The 14,289-nt window shown below is 40.7% G+C and overlaps 1 protein-coding gene across 2 annotated transcripts in view; it reads left to right on the plus strand.

The window, feature by feature from the left end:
• Positions 1-14,289, plus strand: part of Polq (DNA polymerase theta) — a 77,561-nt gene that overhangs the window by 26,878 nt on the left and 36,394 nt on the right. For both annotated transcript variants that reach the window (XM_057764444.1, XM_057764445.1), the window contains 3 exons: positions 3,708-3,901; positions 4,737-4,861; positions 6,530-6,773. In XM_057764444.1, the coding sequence (XP_057620427.1) occupies positions 3,708-3,901; positions 4,737-4,861; positions 6,530-6,773 (563 nt within the window). The remainder of the gene's footprint in view (positions 1-3,707; positions 3,902-4,736; positions 4,862-6,529; positions 6,774-14,289) is intronic.

Here is a 14,289-nt window from a genome sequence, read left to right on the forward strand (position 1 = left end):
TAATAGCAGGCATGAGTGTGAGCTCCTGATCCAGACTGTTGCCTTCAACATTCAGTAACCAACAACTTCAGATAAGAAAACCCCTGTTCAGCTTGACATCCCCACTGCTTCCTGTTCTCTGGTAACTACTATTCAACTGTATTCTGTCCTCTGCTTCTTGCAGATCATATAATGATTTTTAAGTAAGTCAAGAGAAGAATGAGGAAATATGCAGTTGTTATTGTTGTGATTATTAATTATTTTCAGTGCTGAGAATGGAGCCAAGGGCTTTGTGAATTCTAGGTAAACACTCTTCCTCAGAGCTAAATTCTCTAGCCCCAATTATTTTTAATATGTACTCACGAAGTGACCTCTATTAGCTTTGTTTTTTAAGGTGTAATCAGAATATTTGAGTTCTATCCCAGTCCCTTTCTCTCCCTTCCTACTTGTCTCCCTCCCAGGCTGGCCTGCAGCTTACCATGTGGTCCAATCTGACCTCAAACTTACACGCCTCCCCACTTAGTCACTTGGCTGCTGGGCTTACAGGTGTGCACCAGCATGTACCTGAGCAGCCTGCTTTCTTTCAACCTGAAGAACTTTTGTTAGGATTAAAGAGACATGTTTGCTAACAACATTTTCTGATTATGTTTGTCTAGGAATGTCTCTGTTATCTCTGGTTTTGAAAGACACCTTTCCTTTATTCTAAGTTGACAGCGTTTTTACTCTTCCTTCAAATACTTTGTGCCCTTCTCATCCCATTCTTGTCTCCAGTGTTTCTGATGAGAAGTTAACTTTTGCTGTTATTGGGTTTCTGTTGTGTAAGGTGACTTGATTTTCTGTCAGTTCTTTCCTTCGGTTACTGTGATAAAAGACTTAGCAAAGTAGCTCGAGGAGAGGGTTGATTTGACTCACACTCTTAGGGCACAGTCTGTCATTGAGTAAGTCAGGGCCGGAGCTTGAAGTAGAACCATGGAGGAATGCTGCTTGCTGAGGCAATGAGGCAGGCTCATGGTTTGCTGGTTTTCTTATGTAGCTCAGGATCACCTGCCTCGGGATGGTGCTACCCATAGTGCATTGAGGCCCCCCTGAATTAATTAATAATGGAGGAGATCCCCACAGACATGTCCACAGACCAAACTGATAAAGGAAACACTCTCTTGGGACTTTTTATAGATGATTTAGTTGATAGTTAATGCTAACTAGGACACTGTCTTGGCTGCTTTCAAAATTCTCTCACTCAGTTTGTGACATTATTATGATGCATGTTGATGAAGAGCCCTACATTTTTCCTTACTTGCAGTTCATGAAATATTTTTGGATATGTAGACTAATGTTTTTCACCAGTTTTGGGGTGCTTGCCAAGGATGATGTGGTATACACACACCTACAGTCTCATCCCTTGGGATGCAGAGGCATCTCTCTGCATCTGGGTGATGACTGCAGACTGAGCCCTTCTTTTTCTCAGAATTCTCCTAGTCTGATCACCCCGCCTATACTTCCTGTCTGGGCTATTGGCCAATCAGCGTTATATTAAATGAATACAAGTGACAAATCTTTACAGGGTACAAGACCGTTGTCCTACAGTAAATGGTCTCTTTATTTATGTCCTATTACGCGGAGAGCAGGTCCTTTGTTACAGGGAGCGGGGGCCCTTGTCCCAGCTGCCTGGCTAGCTTACACCCGAAATAATCACACAGAAACTGTATTAATTAAAACACTGCGTGGCCATTAGCTCTAGCCTCCTATTGGCTAACTCTTACATCTTGATTTAACCCATTTCTATTAATCTGTGTTCACCACGAGGTCATGGCTTACCGGGAAAGATTCAGCATGCCTGACCTGGCAGCTCCATGGCGGCTCCCTCACTTTGCTTTCTTCCTCCCAGAATTCATTTCTGTCTTCTCTGCCTACCTAAGTTCTGCCCAATGAAAGCAACACACAAACAGAAGGACCTCCTACATCAATGTCCTTTTCTTGCTAAAATGGTATCATGCTTTATTCTTTTGCCTTTTTCCTATGTAAATGGAGACTGCTCTTTCGTTCCCGGCCACCCAGACCCAAATAATCACACAGAAACTATATTAATTACAACACTGTTTGACCAATATCTTAGCTGTATTTTCTAGCTAGCTCTTATATCTTAAGCTAACCATTTTCTATTAATCTGTATATTGCTACCACAAGGCTGTGGCCTACCAGTAAGATTCTAGTGTTCCAGCGCCTTTTTCCTTTGGCAGCTACATGGCGTCTCTCCAACTGGGCCTACTCTCTCTATATATCTCTGTTCAGGTTTCTCTCCTGGCTTTGCTCTGCCAAACCATTGGCTGAAACAGCTTTATTTATTAGCCAATGGTAATAAAGCATATTAACAGCATGCAGAGGAGACTCCCACATCACTCCCAGCCTCCCTTCACCTCTTTTTTTCCTTCTCTTCTCCCCTTTTGCTATCTCTTAGGCAGAGTGTTTCATTGGGAACATGGTAGCTCTGTTCTGGCAGCCACTTTCCAGATAACCACTCAGAGACTTACTATTAACTATAAATGCTCAGCTGATAGTTCAGGCTTATTACCAGCTCTTACACTTTAATTAACCCATTTTTATTAATCTCTGTGCTGCCCCGAGACTTTACCTCTCTTGCATGTCCTGCTTCCTTTCCATCTGGCTGGCAACTCCTCTGATTCTGCCCTTCTTTTTCCCAGCATTCTCTCTGTCCCCAAAATACTGTCTAGCCATTGGCCAATCAGCTTTTTATTATTAACAACGGGAGCGAGCAATACATATTTACAGTGTACAAAGTTTATTCCACAGCACTCTCTTTTCTTCCTTACCTCTGCCTTCTGCTCCCCCATTCCTTCCTTCTTTTCTTCTTAAATGTCTTTTTTTCTTTTTCTAAAGCCAGGCTACTCTCAAATTTCTAGGTATACTACTAGGCTGACCTGGAACTTACCAGATTGGTCTAAAACTTTGTATCCTAGTGCCTCGGCTACACAACTGCTGGTATTACAGACACTTGCCCTTTTATTTCTTTAAGCATTTTTCAATCTTTTTGTATACAGTTATAATGTTTTGTCTTTATACATTTATACTGTTTTTGTCTTTGAGGTCTTTTTGTGTCCTAATGTTTGGACACTTTTAAAGGTGTTTCTTTGCTTACATTCCTCTCCTTGCTTAGGACACTTGTCTCTTTCTTGTTTGTCTCATAGCTTTCTTGTTGAATCCTGGACCTTTAAAGAAATACATCAGCTGTGACTGTTGACTCTCCCTGCACTGCCCCCCTTATCTCTCCTTTTCATTTTACTGATTCATTCTTGAATACATGAAATAGGTAAGAGAATACTTTGAGTCAGTCCTACTTAGGTTGAAAATGTCTATGATTAAAGACTTGCATTCCATGAAATCCAGTTTGTATGGTTAGCAGTCGGTACCCCCGCCCCTTACCCTGCCACTCTCTCTGGCTTTCTCTCCTTTTCTGCCTGTGTTTGTTCTTTCAGCAAGTTTCTTTTGAATAAATGTTTTCTTATAAATGAGTTATTATCACAGATGTTTTCTGTATCCTGAGGCCTTTGTCTTTACTATGCAGTTTACATTTACAATTTTGTTACTTATGCGGTGTAATGGGTCTGTTTGTTTTTGTCCAGTACTAAGGCTTGAACCCATGGCCTTGTACATACCAGGCACGTGTTTCGCCACCGAGCTCCCACAGCTAAAATGATGCTTCTTCTCTTTAGGTTACACCTGTGTTTGAAGACTGGACTGGGATTGATTGGTATCGATTTTTCTGTCTGTGGGAAAAATTGCCAGCTTCTATGAGAAGGGTGGCAGAACTGGTTGGAGTTGAGGAAAGCTTCTTGGCTCGCTGTGTGAAAGGAAAAGTAGTAACCAGAACTGAGAGACAGCATCGGCAAATGGCCATCCATAGAAGGTGGGGAGCCTGCAGCATTATCACTGCTGGGCCTAGGTCCATATCCACTCTTCTGGGTCACTCTCATCCTCAACACTGTGGAAACATTTTGGCTGACTATAGTAAATTTTAAAATTTCTCCTGTTCATTTAATTTACTGACAGTTTAATTTTTCTTGCAACTTGACATTTAGTCATTATGCCTGCAGGTTTTTAAAGTCAAATATTTAATCACTTTCCTTTCTTGAGTGGGGACTTCCATTTGTGGTGATTTTATTGGAATTGTGCTTTGTAGCACCTTTAGAAGTAGTCTCTCACCACCTGGAAGGTGTTAGGATTCCCAGGGGGGAACTGTAACAGGCTATGCCTTAAAGCACAGGAAAATTACTTGTGTGTGTGATTTACTTCACAGTCAAGTGCCAATTTATAAGGATCTCTGTGCTTGGATTATTTGTGCCAACTTTTTGTTTCAAATCAAATCTAGATTTTATAATTAGATACTGTCATTTAACCAAAATTCTGTTAATTTTATACCCATGTATTAAATCTTTTAGATTTTTTTGCTACCTCATTTCTTAAACCAAGTATTATTTCTGGAAATCAGTTACTAACATTGCAGTGTGGGAACTTTTTGCTCTATTGGGTTAGTTCTTAGCTGTGGCTAAGGTGTGTGAAATAACTGTGGTCATCTTTGCCCACCAGTCCTCCTCCTGTTGTCCTCCTGTGGGGGTGGGGGGTGGGATGGGGGATGGGAGTGAACCCTCTGCTACCTCTTTGGTCTGTAGTTGGTTTGCAGTATATGTTACACTTTCAGAGTAGCTATAAGTGATCTCACACCAGTCTTGATTTATTTTTAGGTTTTTCACAAGTCTTGTGTTATTGGATTTAATCAGTGAAATTCCCTTAAAGGAAATTAATCAGAAATATGGATGTAATCGTGGACAGATTCAGTCTTTGCAACAGTCGGCTGCTGTTTATGCAGGTCAGTTAGATGGAGTGTGTCGCTTTATCTAAGATTCTATCATTAAGGTTGTTAAGATTCCTTTTTTTTTTTTTTTAGAAAAAAGAAGCAGGGTCTCATTGGTAGCTCTGGCTGGCCTGGAGCTCCCTATGTAGACCAGATTGTCCTCAAATACAGTGATCTACCTGCTTCTGCTCTCTGAGTACTAGAATTAAAGGTGTGTATCAACATGCCTGGTTTAGATTACTTTCCCAAAAACTTCTGTTTATTTAATCCCCTCTGAAATTGCTGCAGTCATACAGAGTCCTCAGCGTTCTCATCATCACACTGGTGCCTCTGGATTTAGTAGCAGTCTGTAGAGAGCTGTCATCAGGCCGGGGCTTACCCCTTCCCCCTTCTGTTCCTTAGTGACTTGCAGGTGGTACATCTTTCTCTGGCACTTCCCTCCTTATGGGGAGAAGCAAAGTTCTCAGTGGAATCCCTTTCCTCTTAGTTCCGATTAATAATAGATTTTGAGAAAGAGTCTGCAGATGAAGAGAGTTTTGTAAACCTGACTGTTCTAACTATCATGCCTTAGGAAACACTCAATTTACACAAACAGGTAGATTCTGGGTCTGATTTACTAATTTGTTAGCCCTTTGGAAGGAAACCCAGGACTACTAAAAGGTTTGTGTCTTTATTTGTAAGAACTTCCTTGTGAATGCGTGCATAGGGGGATGCTGTATAGAAGATGTGGGTGGAGGGTTGGATGAAGGGAAGGAGTCAGTGCTCAAGTGCCTGGCCTCAGAGGTCAGTGTTCTTCTGGAGTAGTGATTTCCATGGGTGCTACTGGGCTGCTGTGATCTCTTTATTTCAAGAGGAAGAAGTCTCTCTTTGAAGAAAATAGTAGTGGGAATGTCATTCTGCAGTTTTCTCAACATTTGAATTTTTAAATCAAAATAGGTAAAAATGAGTCCTTTTACCTGTTTTGTTATTGTTCTCTTTTCCTTAAGAAAGGAAAAAAGAACTAAGAGAGCTAGTGAGAGGAATGGACTAGAATGGGGTTTTTGTTCTCTTTGTGTATATGTTCTGTGCCCCCGTATCTAAATGTTAAGTTCAGAGTTAGGAACAAATGAGATGGGCTTTGAGAGAGGGCTTGTTATGCCAGCATGAGACCCAGAATTCAGATCCCCGCACCCTCACACAAAGATGGGGACAGTAGTGCATGTCTATTCTATAATCTAGTGCTGGAAGGCAGAGGTCCCAGGGGCTTAGTAGCTAATTAGTCCAGGCAGTTGGTGAGCCCAAAGTTTAGTGAGAGACTCTGCCTCAAAAAATGAAGTGGAGAGCAAGAGAAGATGCCTGATAGTGATCGCTTGCCTCTAATTGTGCACACTCAAGACACACACAGGTAAAATGCATGCACATAAAATAAAACTTGAAAGAATAGATGGGATGACATCTAATGTGCTTACTTTGTTTTTTATGAACTATCTAGGACTTCTGATATGTGTCTGCTCCGTTAACTTGTGCCTTGGCCCTGTTAAACCATACGTTCTGCAGAAAAAGCAAAGTCGAACCAAATACATGTGCACACACATGTATATACACACATATGTATCTATACACGTTCACATATGTTTATATATACAATCTTGGAGAATTAGTCTAAAACAATTTTTAACTCAACCAACATTCTGGCTGTTCTAGGAATGATTACAGTGTTTTCCAACCGTCTGGGCTGGCACAACATGGAACTACTGCTTTCCCAGTTTCAGAAGCGGCTCACGTTTGGCATCCAGAGGGAGCTGTGTGACCTCATCCGGGTGTCCTTACTGAACGCTCAGAGAGCCAGGTTCCTGTATGCCTCTGGCTTTCTCACCGTAGCAGACCTTGCCAGAGCTGACGTTGCGGAGGTGGAGGTGGTTCTGAAGAATGCTCTGCCTTTCAAAAGGTATCACAGTCTGTGTCTGTCGTAGGGCTATTAGAAGACAGCTCATCAACCCTAGGGCACAGGGAAATGTGGCTGCCTTTTTCTCTCAAGGGTTACTTTCCATTTTCTGCTCACGCACTGTGTGATTGGAAAGGCGTTTGTGGAGTGCTGGGGAATCTTCCCGTGGGCTGAGTCTGAGTACGGCACCAGGCGCTCTCGGCTGTGGGAAATCTGATTCTCATGTGTTCGGTACATGCCTTTAAATGTTCTTTGGAACACTAGACCCTCAGTGAAGTTTGTGAGGGAAGGAATCCTTGATATGTGTGTGTATGGGGAGGGGGGTGTCTAACAACACATAAGACTTGACTAGCATATAATCAAGGAATGACTTAATTACTTTCTGTTTGAACACATTCCAAAACAAAAAGATCAGGCAGACTTACAGCTCTTTACTTTCAATTACTAACAATTTTATTTTGAGGAACATTAAAAATGTATTTTAAATCAGAAAGCCCATGTCATTTCCAGTTCATCTTCCCTTCTACTCATGATAGGCCTGACTTTTGGATTGAAGCTTTTAACAAGTGTGGGAAGGGTTGGGGTGTGAACTTTCACAAGCCTCTTGGCTTTATGTGTCTCCTGTGCTTACTTTTTAGTAATTTAAGGTTTGAGGTGGGATGACATTTAAAGGGGCAGAAAGTTGTTTTGAGTGATATTTGTTTCCGTAGCTGTTAGGTATTGAATGTAGGCCTGTGTCCACATTGTGCGTCTTTCTCTCAAGGGACACTTTCATGATATTTTAGGGTGCAAGGCTTCTTATTGCATCCTTACTAATGCTGGGAAAAATTACAAAACTTTCTGTGCCCTAAGCAGTGGTATAAAAAGGCTTCCTATTGATTGTAGTGGTTTGAATAAAAAATGACCCCCAGAGGCTCATATACTTGAATGCTTGGTCATCAGGGAGTGGTGCTGTTTGAAAAGGGTTAGGAGGTGGCCTTGTTGGAGGAAGTGTGTTACAGGGGTTTGGCTTTGTGGTTCTAAAGGCCCATGCGAGGCCCAGTCTCTCTCTCTGTCTCTCTCTGCATACAGACCAGCATGTAAAGCTCTTAGCTTTTGCTCCAGTGCCATGTGTATCACCGTGCTCCCCACATGATAATAATGGACTAAACTGAAACTGCACGCAAGCCCTAATTAAATTTTTCCCTTGTAAGAGTTGCTCTGGTCATGGTGTTTCTTTACAGCCATGGAACAGGAACAGGGACTAAGACAGTGATGCAATGAGCCAGGTTTCTGGCTTCAGTGCATGGCTCTTTTGGAGTTAACGTCGTCTAGAAGGATACCTCTGAGCTGGTGATGGGTACAAATGCTGTAGAGCCTTAGCTGTGGTAGTCTCTCATATAATTTTTTTTTACCAGTGTTCAGTTGTCAATATCTATATAGTGTATAGTAGTCTGTCTCAGCTGTCTTTCTTCTAAACCCATAGGGTTTAGTGTGTGAGTTTGCAGTGCGTGATGTTTTTAAGGAATACATATGGGTTGTTATAGAAATTTACAGCCTTTTTATTTCATTTAGGGCATTACACAGAGTTGTGTTTACTTTAAGTAATTTAGGGGTATATTTTCAAGCCTTTTAGGAACGTAGTTTATATTTGTAAACCAGTATGTTTTAATTTTCCTTGACAATGTCATATTAGCTAGGGCTTTGGTTGCTCTTGTGATATGAGCTATTGCATTGCTGTGGTACTTAGAGGAATGACTTTCAATCCACTGTGCATTGCCACTGTGCTCAGTGAGCTGACCAGCTGCTAGTCCTCACTGCTGTCACCTTTAGCAGTCCTCTCCAGTCTTCAGTTAACTAGCTATTGAATTAACTTTGTTTAAAAACACAGCTGTTCTTGACATTGTGATTGTCCCACCTCGGCCGCCCTAATGCTAAGGTTTCTAATACGCACAAGCACACCTGCCCACTCCAGTCCTATAGCTGGGACAAGTTCTGAAGTAGATGTTATAGATTGAGTATCTTCAACTCAAAAGGGTAAAAAAGCCCAATCTGTCTGAGAACTAGGTCTGTCTTAGAATTAGTGTCTCATCTCTTTGGGATGCACTTCTGACTGACTACTTTACCTAGAATAAGCCTCCCATTTTCACAGACTCTTTGGAGATAAATATCTATGCCCAAGACATATGCTAGTAGTTTCCGAGGTGAAGAAGATCAGGAGTAGACAGGCATGGTGATGATATTCTATAGATGACCCGTAAGTCTTCGGGGATTCGTCTGAAGGCAGTAAACATTAAAAAAAAAAATCAATGGACAGTTCTTGCTCATTGTTTGTAAGCACATCTTGAGGCTTCCTTCTCCTTTGTGGTAAGGTTGATTGGTTGATGCTGCTATGATTATGTCTGTTCTGAGAGTCTAGAACCTTAATTCATTGAAATTATTGCAATCAGTAACAAAACTAATCAATCCCATACTTTGTGCAGTGTACTAAGGATTAAACTACTCTCCTGGAATATTTTTTCTTTTAAGATATATTCCTTTAATAATTATTAAATATGGCTGGCGGTGGTGGCGCACACCTTTAATTCCAGCACTCAGGAGGCAGAGGCAAGCAAATCTCTCTGAGTTCAAGCCCAACCTGGTCTACAGAGAGAATTTCAGGACAGGCTTCAAAGCAACAGAGAAACCCTGTCTCGAAAAACAAAACAAAAAATTATTAAATAATGTATTTTATCACATAAATATAAATATGTTTATGTTGTGGAAAGGCTATGTTGAGATAATTAACATAAATATTACCTAACATGCTTACAATTTTTTTTTGTGTATGTAGTGAGAATATTTCTAGTCTACCCTCATAGCGATTTTTAAGAACCTAACATATGTTATACAATATGCTAAGTTATTCTTAGCAAATGCCTAACATGGATTTAATCATAAGGAAAATTTATAAGCATAGAGTGGAAGATAATGTACAAAACAATCGCACAGCACTTTTCAGAAATACTGCAGTCGTGAAAGCAGACTGAGGAGGCACTTCTAATTCAGCAGACTGGGGAGTCAAGCCACTAGATGCATTACTTGATTCTGCAGACCAATTGGTGAAAACTGGAATGCATAGCTATTGGCTTGTAAAAATACTAGTTTGGGCATAGAAGCTGTGCATTTGTTCTGGTCTCCCTTTCCTTTTAATGCTTAATACATTAAAAGCCAGAAAACCCACTGGTGTTCAGATTGCCTCCAGTTTGTTAGCAATGTCCATAGTCTGCAATGATTTACTCTTTTCTCTGTATATGAATTTTCATATTATTGGAAATAATTCAGTGGGGGTGGGTTCCTAGACATGCATGGTATTTCAAAGAGTAAATGCATAAGCTTTCTTAGGTACTTAGAACTGCCCTCAGGAGGGTCAACCCAGGATGCATCTTCTCCACCAGTCAACCCATAGAAGGCCAGTTTCCACACCCCCACCAGTAGAAGCAGTGCATTATTTGTCATTGTATCTCCTCGTGGTTTACTTTGCAGTCGTGTAAATGTGAGTCATCCTGAATATCTTGTGAGTGCTTCAGGGTCAATTTTAGATCTTTGTGACTTATCTGAGTAGGTCTTACTCTTAGATTCCTATGGTTCTTTTTTTTTCCTTCTTAAAAATACTTTTTAATGAATTTTAGTTTTGAATCTTCTACTTGATATGTTATGTTCCAAATGTTTCCTCACAATTTATCATTTTGTTTACTTTTTTGTTTGACAATCTAAAGTTTGGTTTTTTATGCATGTGTGTATGGTGTATGTGTATGTACATGAGTATGCACAGCTGCCCGTGACCATGTATGTTCAGACTAGAGGAGGATTCAGGTGTTCTTCTCCATCGTCCTGCTTCTTCATCCCTTGCAGGTTCTCTCACTGAACCTGTATTACTGTTTCTCACCAACAGCCATAGTAATCCTCCTGTCTCGGCCCCTCCTGCTCACCTTCCTTTAGACTTTTACGTATCTACCTGTCTAGAGGTTCCAATTCCAGCCTTTGTGGGTTCTTGAAACTTCATTATGTCAACATGTAAAAGTGCATGGTCTACCACAAGCAGACCAGTGAGGCCTGTTAGATTTATGATTTGTACAGACCAGGTATGTTTGGGATTATAAGGTCTAATGGCTGAAATATATTTGTGTGTTCATTCGGTTCTTTCTTACCCTGCTTTAGACTCACAGGCATGGTTCTCATTTAGTCTGCTATTCTTTCTGACTCAGTTTATTCTCTGTAGTTTTGCCTCACAACCATTCATAACTGCCTTGTGTATGTGCAGTTGTGGTTTTGAGCATTAATTGTACCCTTTATCACACTTAAGCTCTTTTGACTCATATTTTCCCTGGTTCTGGCTAGGTCTCATTGCTGCCTTGTTTCTGCTTGTTTGGGGTGCCTTCATCTTTAGCCTTTGAATCCCTTTGTGGACCACTCTTTGTAGCAGTTGATTTTGCATCTGAACCATACTGAAAATCTTTTTTCTTTGGATAGATGATTCAGTCCTATTTGTATTTTGTAGCCATGACTGGTAAGTTTGCTCTTTTATTTGATGGATATTTATGACATTTGCCACATTTCGTTCTCTCTAGGTTATCTCTGCTTTGCTGTTCCAATTTTAAATTTAGAAAGTTGTGATAAATTGTGTTTGTAGAAAGTTCTGTGAATTGTGTTTGTAGAAAGTTGTGATAAATTGTGTTTGTAGAAAGTTCTGTAAATTGTGTTTGTAGAAAGTTGTGATAAATTGTATTTGTATTCTGTATGATCTGGCTCTTGAAGATTTTTGGGTGTCCTGTACCTTCTACCCACTGTCTGAAGAGCAGTTATGGAATTTCCTTTTCTTTCTTTTTCCTGTGTTCTGTGTCTCAACGTATAGCCCTGCACATTGTTTTCACCTTTGCCCTTGCCTCTGTAGAGGGTGAAGGCGGGCGGGAAGGTGGTCTAACCTGCATCTTCATGTGCTGAAGTTCTGACGTAGTCTCATTGCTGAGGTAGTCCTAGGCACATTTAAGTCCTGGGTGAGCTCATCTCTACCGAGATTCCTGAGGATGCTCTGCTTACAAAAATTACTGTCTGCTTGAAACCATCCTTCTCTGCCCTGGAGTATTTGAAGCATGGTGTAGCTAATATAAAATCTTTGGCCGTGTAGTACTCCATGGGTGTAAATGTACATTTTCCTTACCCATTCTTTGATTAAGTGGCATTTAGGTTGTTTCCAGGTTCTGGCTATGACAAACAATGCTGCTATAAACATAGTTGAGCACATGTCCTTGTGGTATGATTGAGAAAAAGCTATACTGATATCCAAAGTGGTTGTACCAGCTTGCACTCCCACCAGCAATGCAAGAGTGTTCTCTTTACCCCACAACCTCTCGAGCATAAATTGTCATCAGTGTTTTTAATCCAGAAAGACAATTATCATATATGCTAACTAGTAAGTAGTATTTAAAGACAAAGCAAAGAAAACCAGCCTACAAATCACAATCCTAAAGAACCTAGACAACAATGAGGACCCTAAGAGAGACATACATGGATCTAATCTACATGGGAAGTAGAAAAAGATAAGATTTCCTTAGTGACTTGGGAGCTTGGGGACAATGGGAGAGGGTTGAAGGGGAGGGGAGAGGAAGGGAGGAGTGCAGAGAAAAATGTATTGCTCAATAAAATCAATAAAAAAAAATCTTCAGCCTGCATAGTCCTCCAGACACAACCTTCTTATGTTGTCCAGGCTGCCCTTGAACTTGAGATCCTCTGCCTCACTCTACTGAATTCTGGGAGAAGACACCACAACTAGCTTCTATGTTTCATTTAATTTAAGGTTTTTTTTTTTTTTTTTTTCCTCATCCTTTCTTACTTTGCGTTATGTGTTGTCATGGGAAGTTTGATGGTAGCCAGAGTCCTTTATCTTGTGAATCATTTAATCTTTTTATAGTAGGACTTGGTTTTTTCAATGTCTTTGAAGTTTAATAGCTTTGTTATCTATTTTTTGTAATGGATAACTTTAAAAAATGGTTTCAGAATAACTTTAAATACATATATTGATATCATTGTATCTGCAAGAAATGGATGTGGGAGTCTCTTGGTGGTTCTGGTTTGGGGTTTCTCATGAGGTTTCAGCTAAGTGTTTGCCTGGACCTTAGTCACCCAGAGGCTTGACTGGGCCTTCCACCCATATGACTCACGTGTATCCTGGCAGCCTGCTGCTTGATGCACACATCATAGGACCACTCCATAAGATTTCTTGCTACCGTTTGCCTCCCTGGCATGAACGATGCAGGAGATAGCAGAATGCAGGTTATGATAGTTCCTAAACTTGCCATTGGCTTACATTTGTTTTACCCAAGGGGATGCTTTGCTCCCTGTTACTTCCTGTGCTTGGAAGCAGAAATCTCAGCCATTATAACTTCACTTATTTTTGCTGCTTCTAGCAAACTATCCTCCTAGCATTCAATTACATAACTGTTTGACATTTTGGGGTCTAGACCATTATCTTCCAGAAGAGCTCACTCTCCAGTTTTCTCTCCCTATGATGAGCAGTAACTCAATTCTTTGTTAATTGTTTATGTTCAGCACACCACCACTCGTACCCAAGAGAATGAAGTCAGGTGCCAGGTCTGGCTGCGTACACTTTACCCACTGAACCATCTTGCCAGCACCAGTGGCTCAGACTTGTAACAAGTTATCTGGAATATGCCCACGTTGTCATAACTTAGGTAGTGGTTGTCAACTTTCTAACGCTGTGACCCTTTAATACAATTCATCATGTTGTGGTGACCCCCAACCATGACTGTAATTTTGCTACTGTTAAAAATTGTAATGTGAATATCTGATATGCAGGATATCTCACAGGTTGAGAACTGCTGACTTAGAGTCAGATATGAGGCATTTATATAAAGAATTGGGTTTGTTCTGGTTCACATTCTCATTTCTAGATATTTTTCCTTCTGAATTCAGTCAGCCAGCAACCTCCAGGTTCTTCCATGGCACTGGTTAGATCCTACCCTCCAAGGAAATTTGTGAAAACCCACTCACTGCCATTTCTTCCTTCTAAGTCCCATCTCCTTCCAGGATTTTCTTTTTTTGTTCACATCTAGTCCCTTCAGACACTTTGTTCACAGTTTATATTGTAAGAGGATTTATTTTCAATAAAAATTCTGGCTCTCCGTTTTTAAGAAAGATAGATTTATGTATTTAATACGTATGGGTGTTGGGGGAGGGAGGTTGTTTGTTCTTCCCAGCTGCCCGGCTAGCTTAGACCCAAAATAATCATGGAGAAACTGTATTAATTAAATCACTGTTGGCCCATTAGCTTCAGCTTCTTATTGGATAACTCTTACCTATTAATTTAACCCATTTCTATTAATTGGTATATCACCATGAGGTCGTGGCCTACCAGCAAAGTTTCAGCACGGTGGTGGCTCCATGTCATCTCTCTAACTCTCCCTTTCTCCTCTCACGCTATAGGCCAAGCCAGTTCTTTATTCATTAACCAATAAAAGCAACACATAGACAGAAGAACCTC

Source organism: Chionomys nivalis, chromosome 3 (assembly GCF_950005125.1).
Source record: "Chionomys nivalis chromosome 3, mChiNiv1.1, whole genome shotgun sequence".
NCBI classification, from domain to species: Eukaryota; Metazoa; Chordata; class Mammalia; order Rodentia; family Cricetidae; genus Chionomys; species Chionomys nivalis.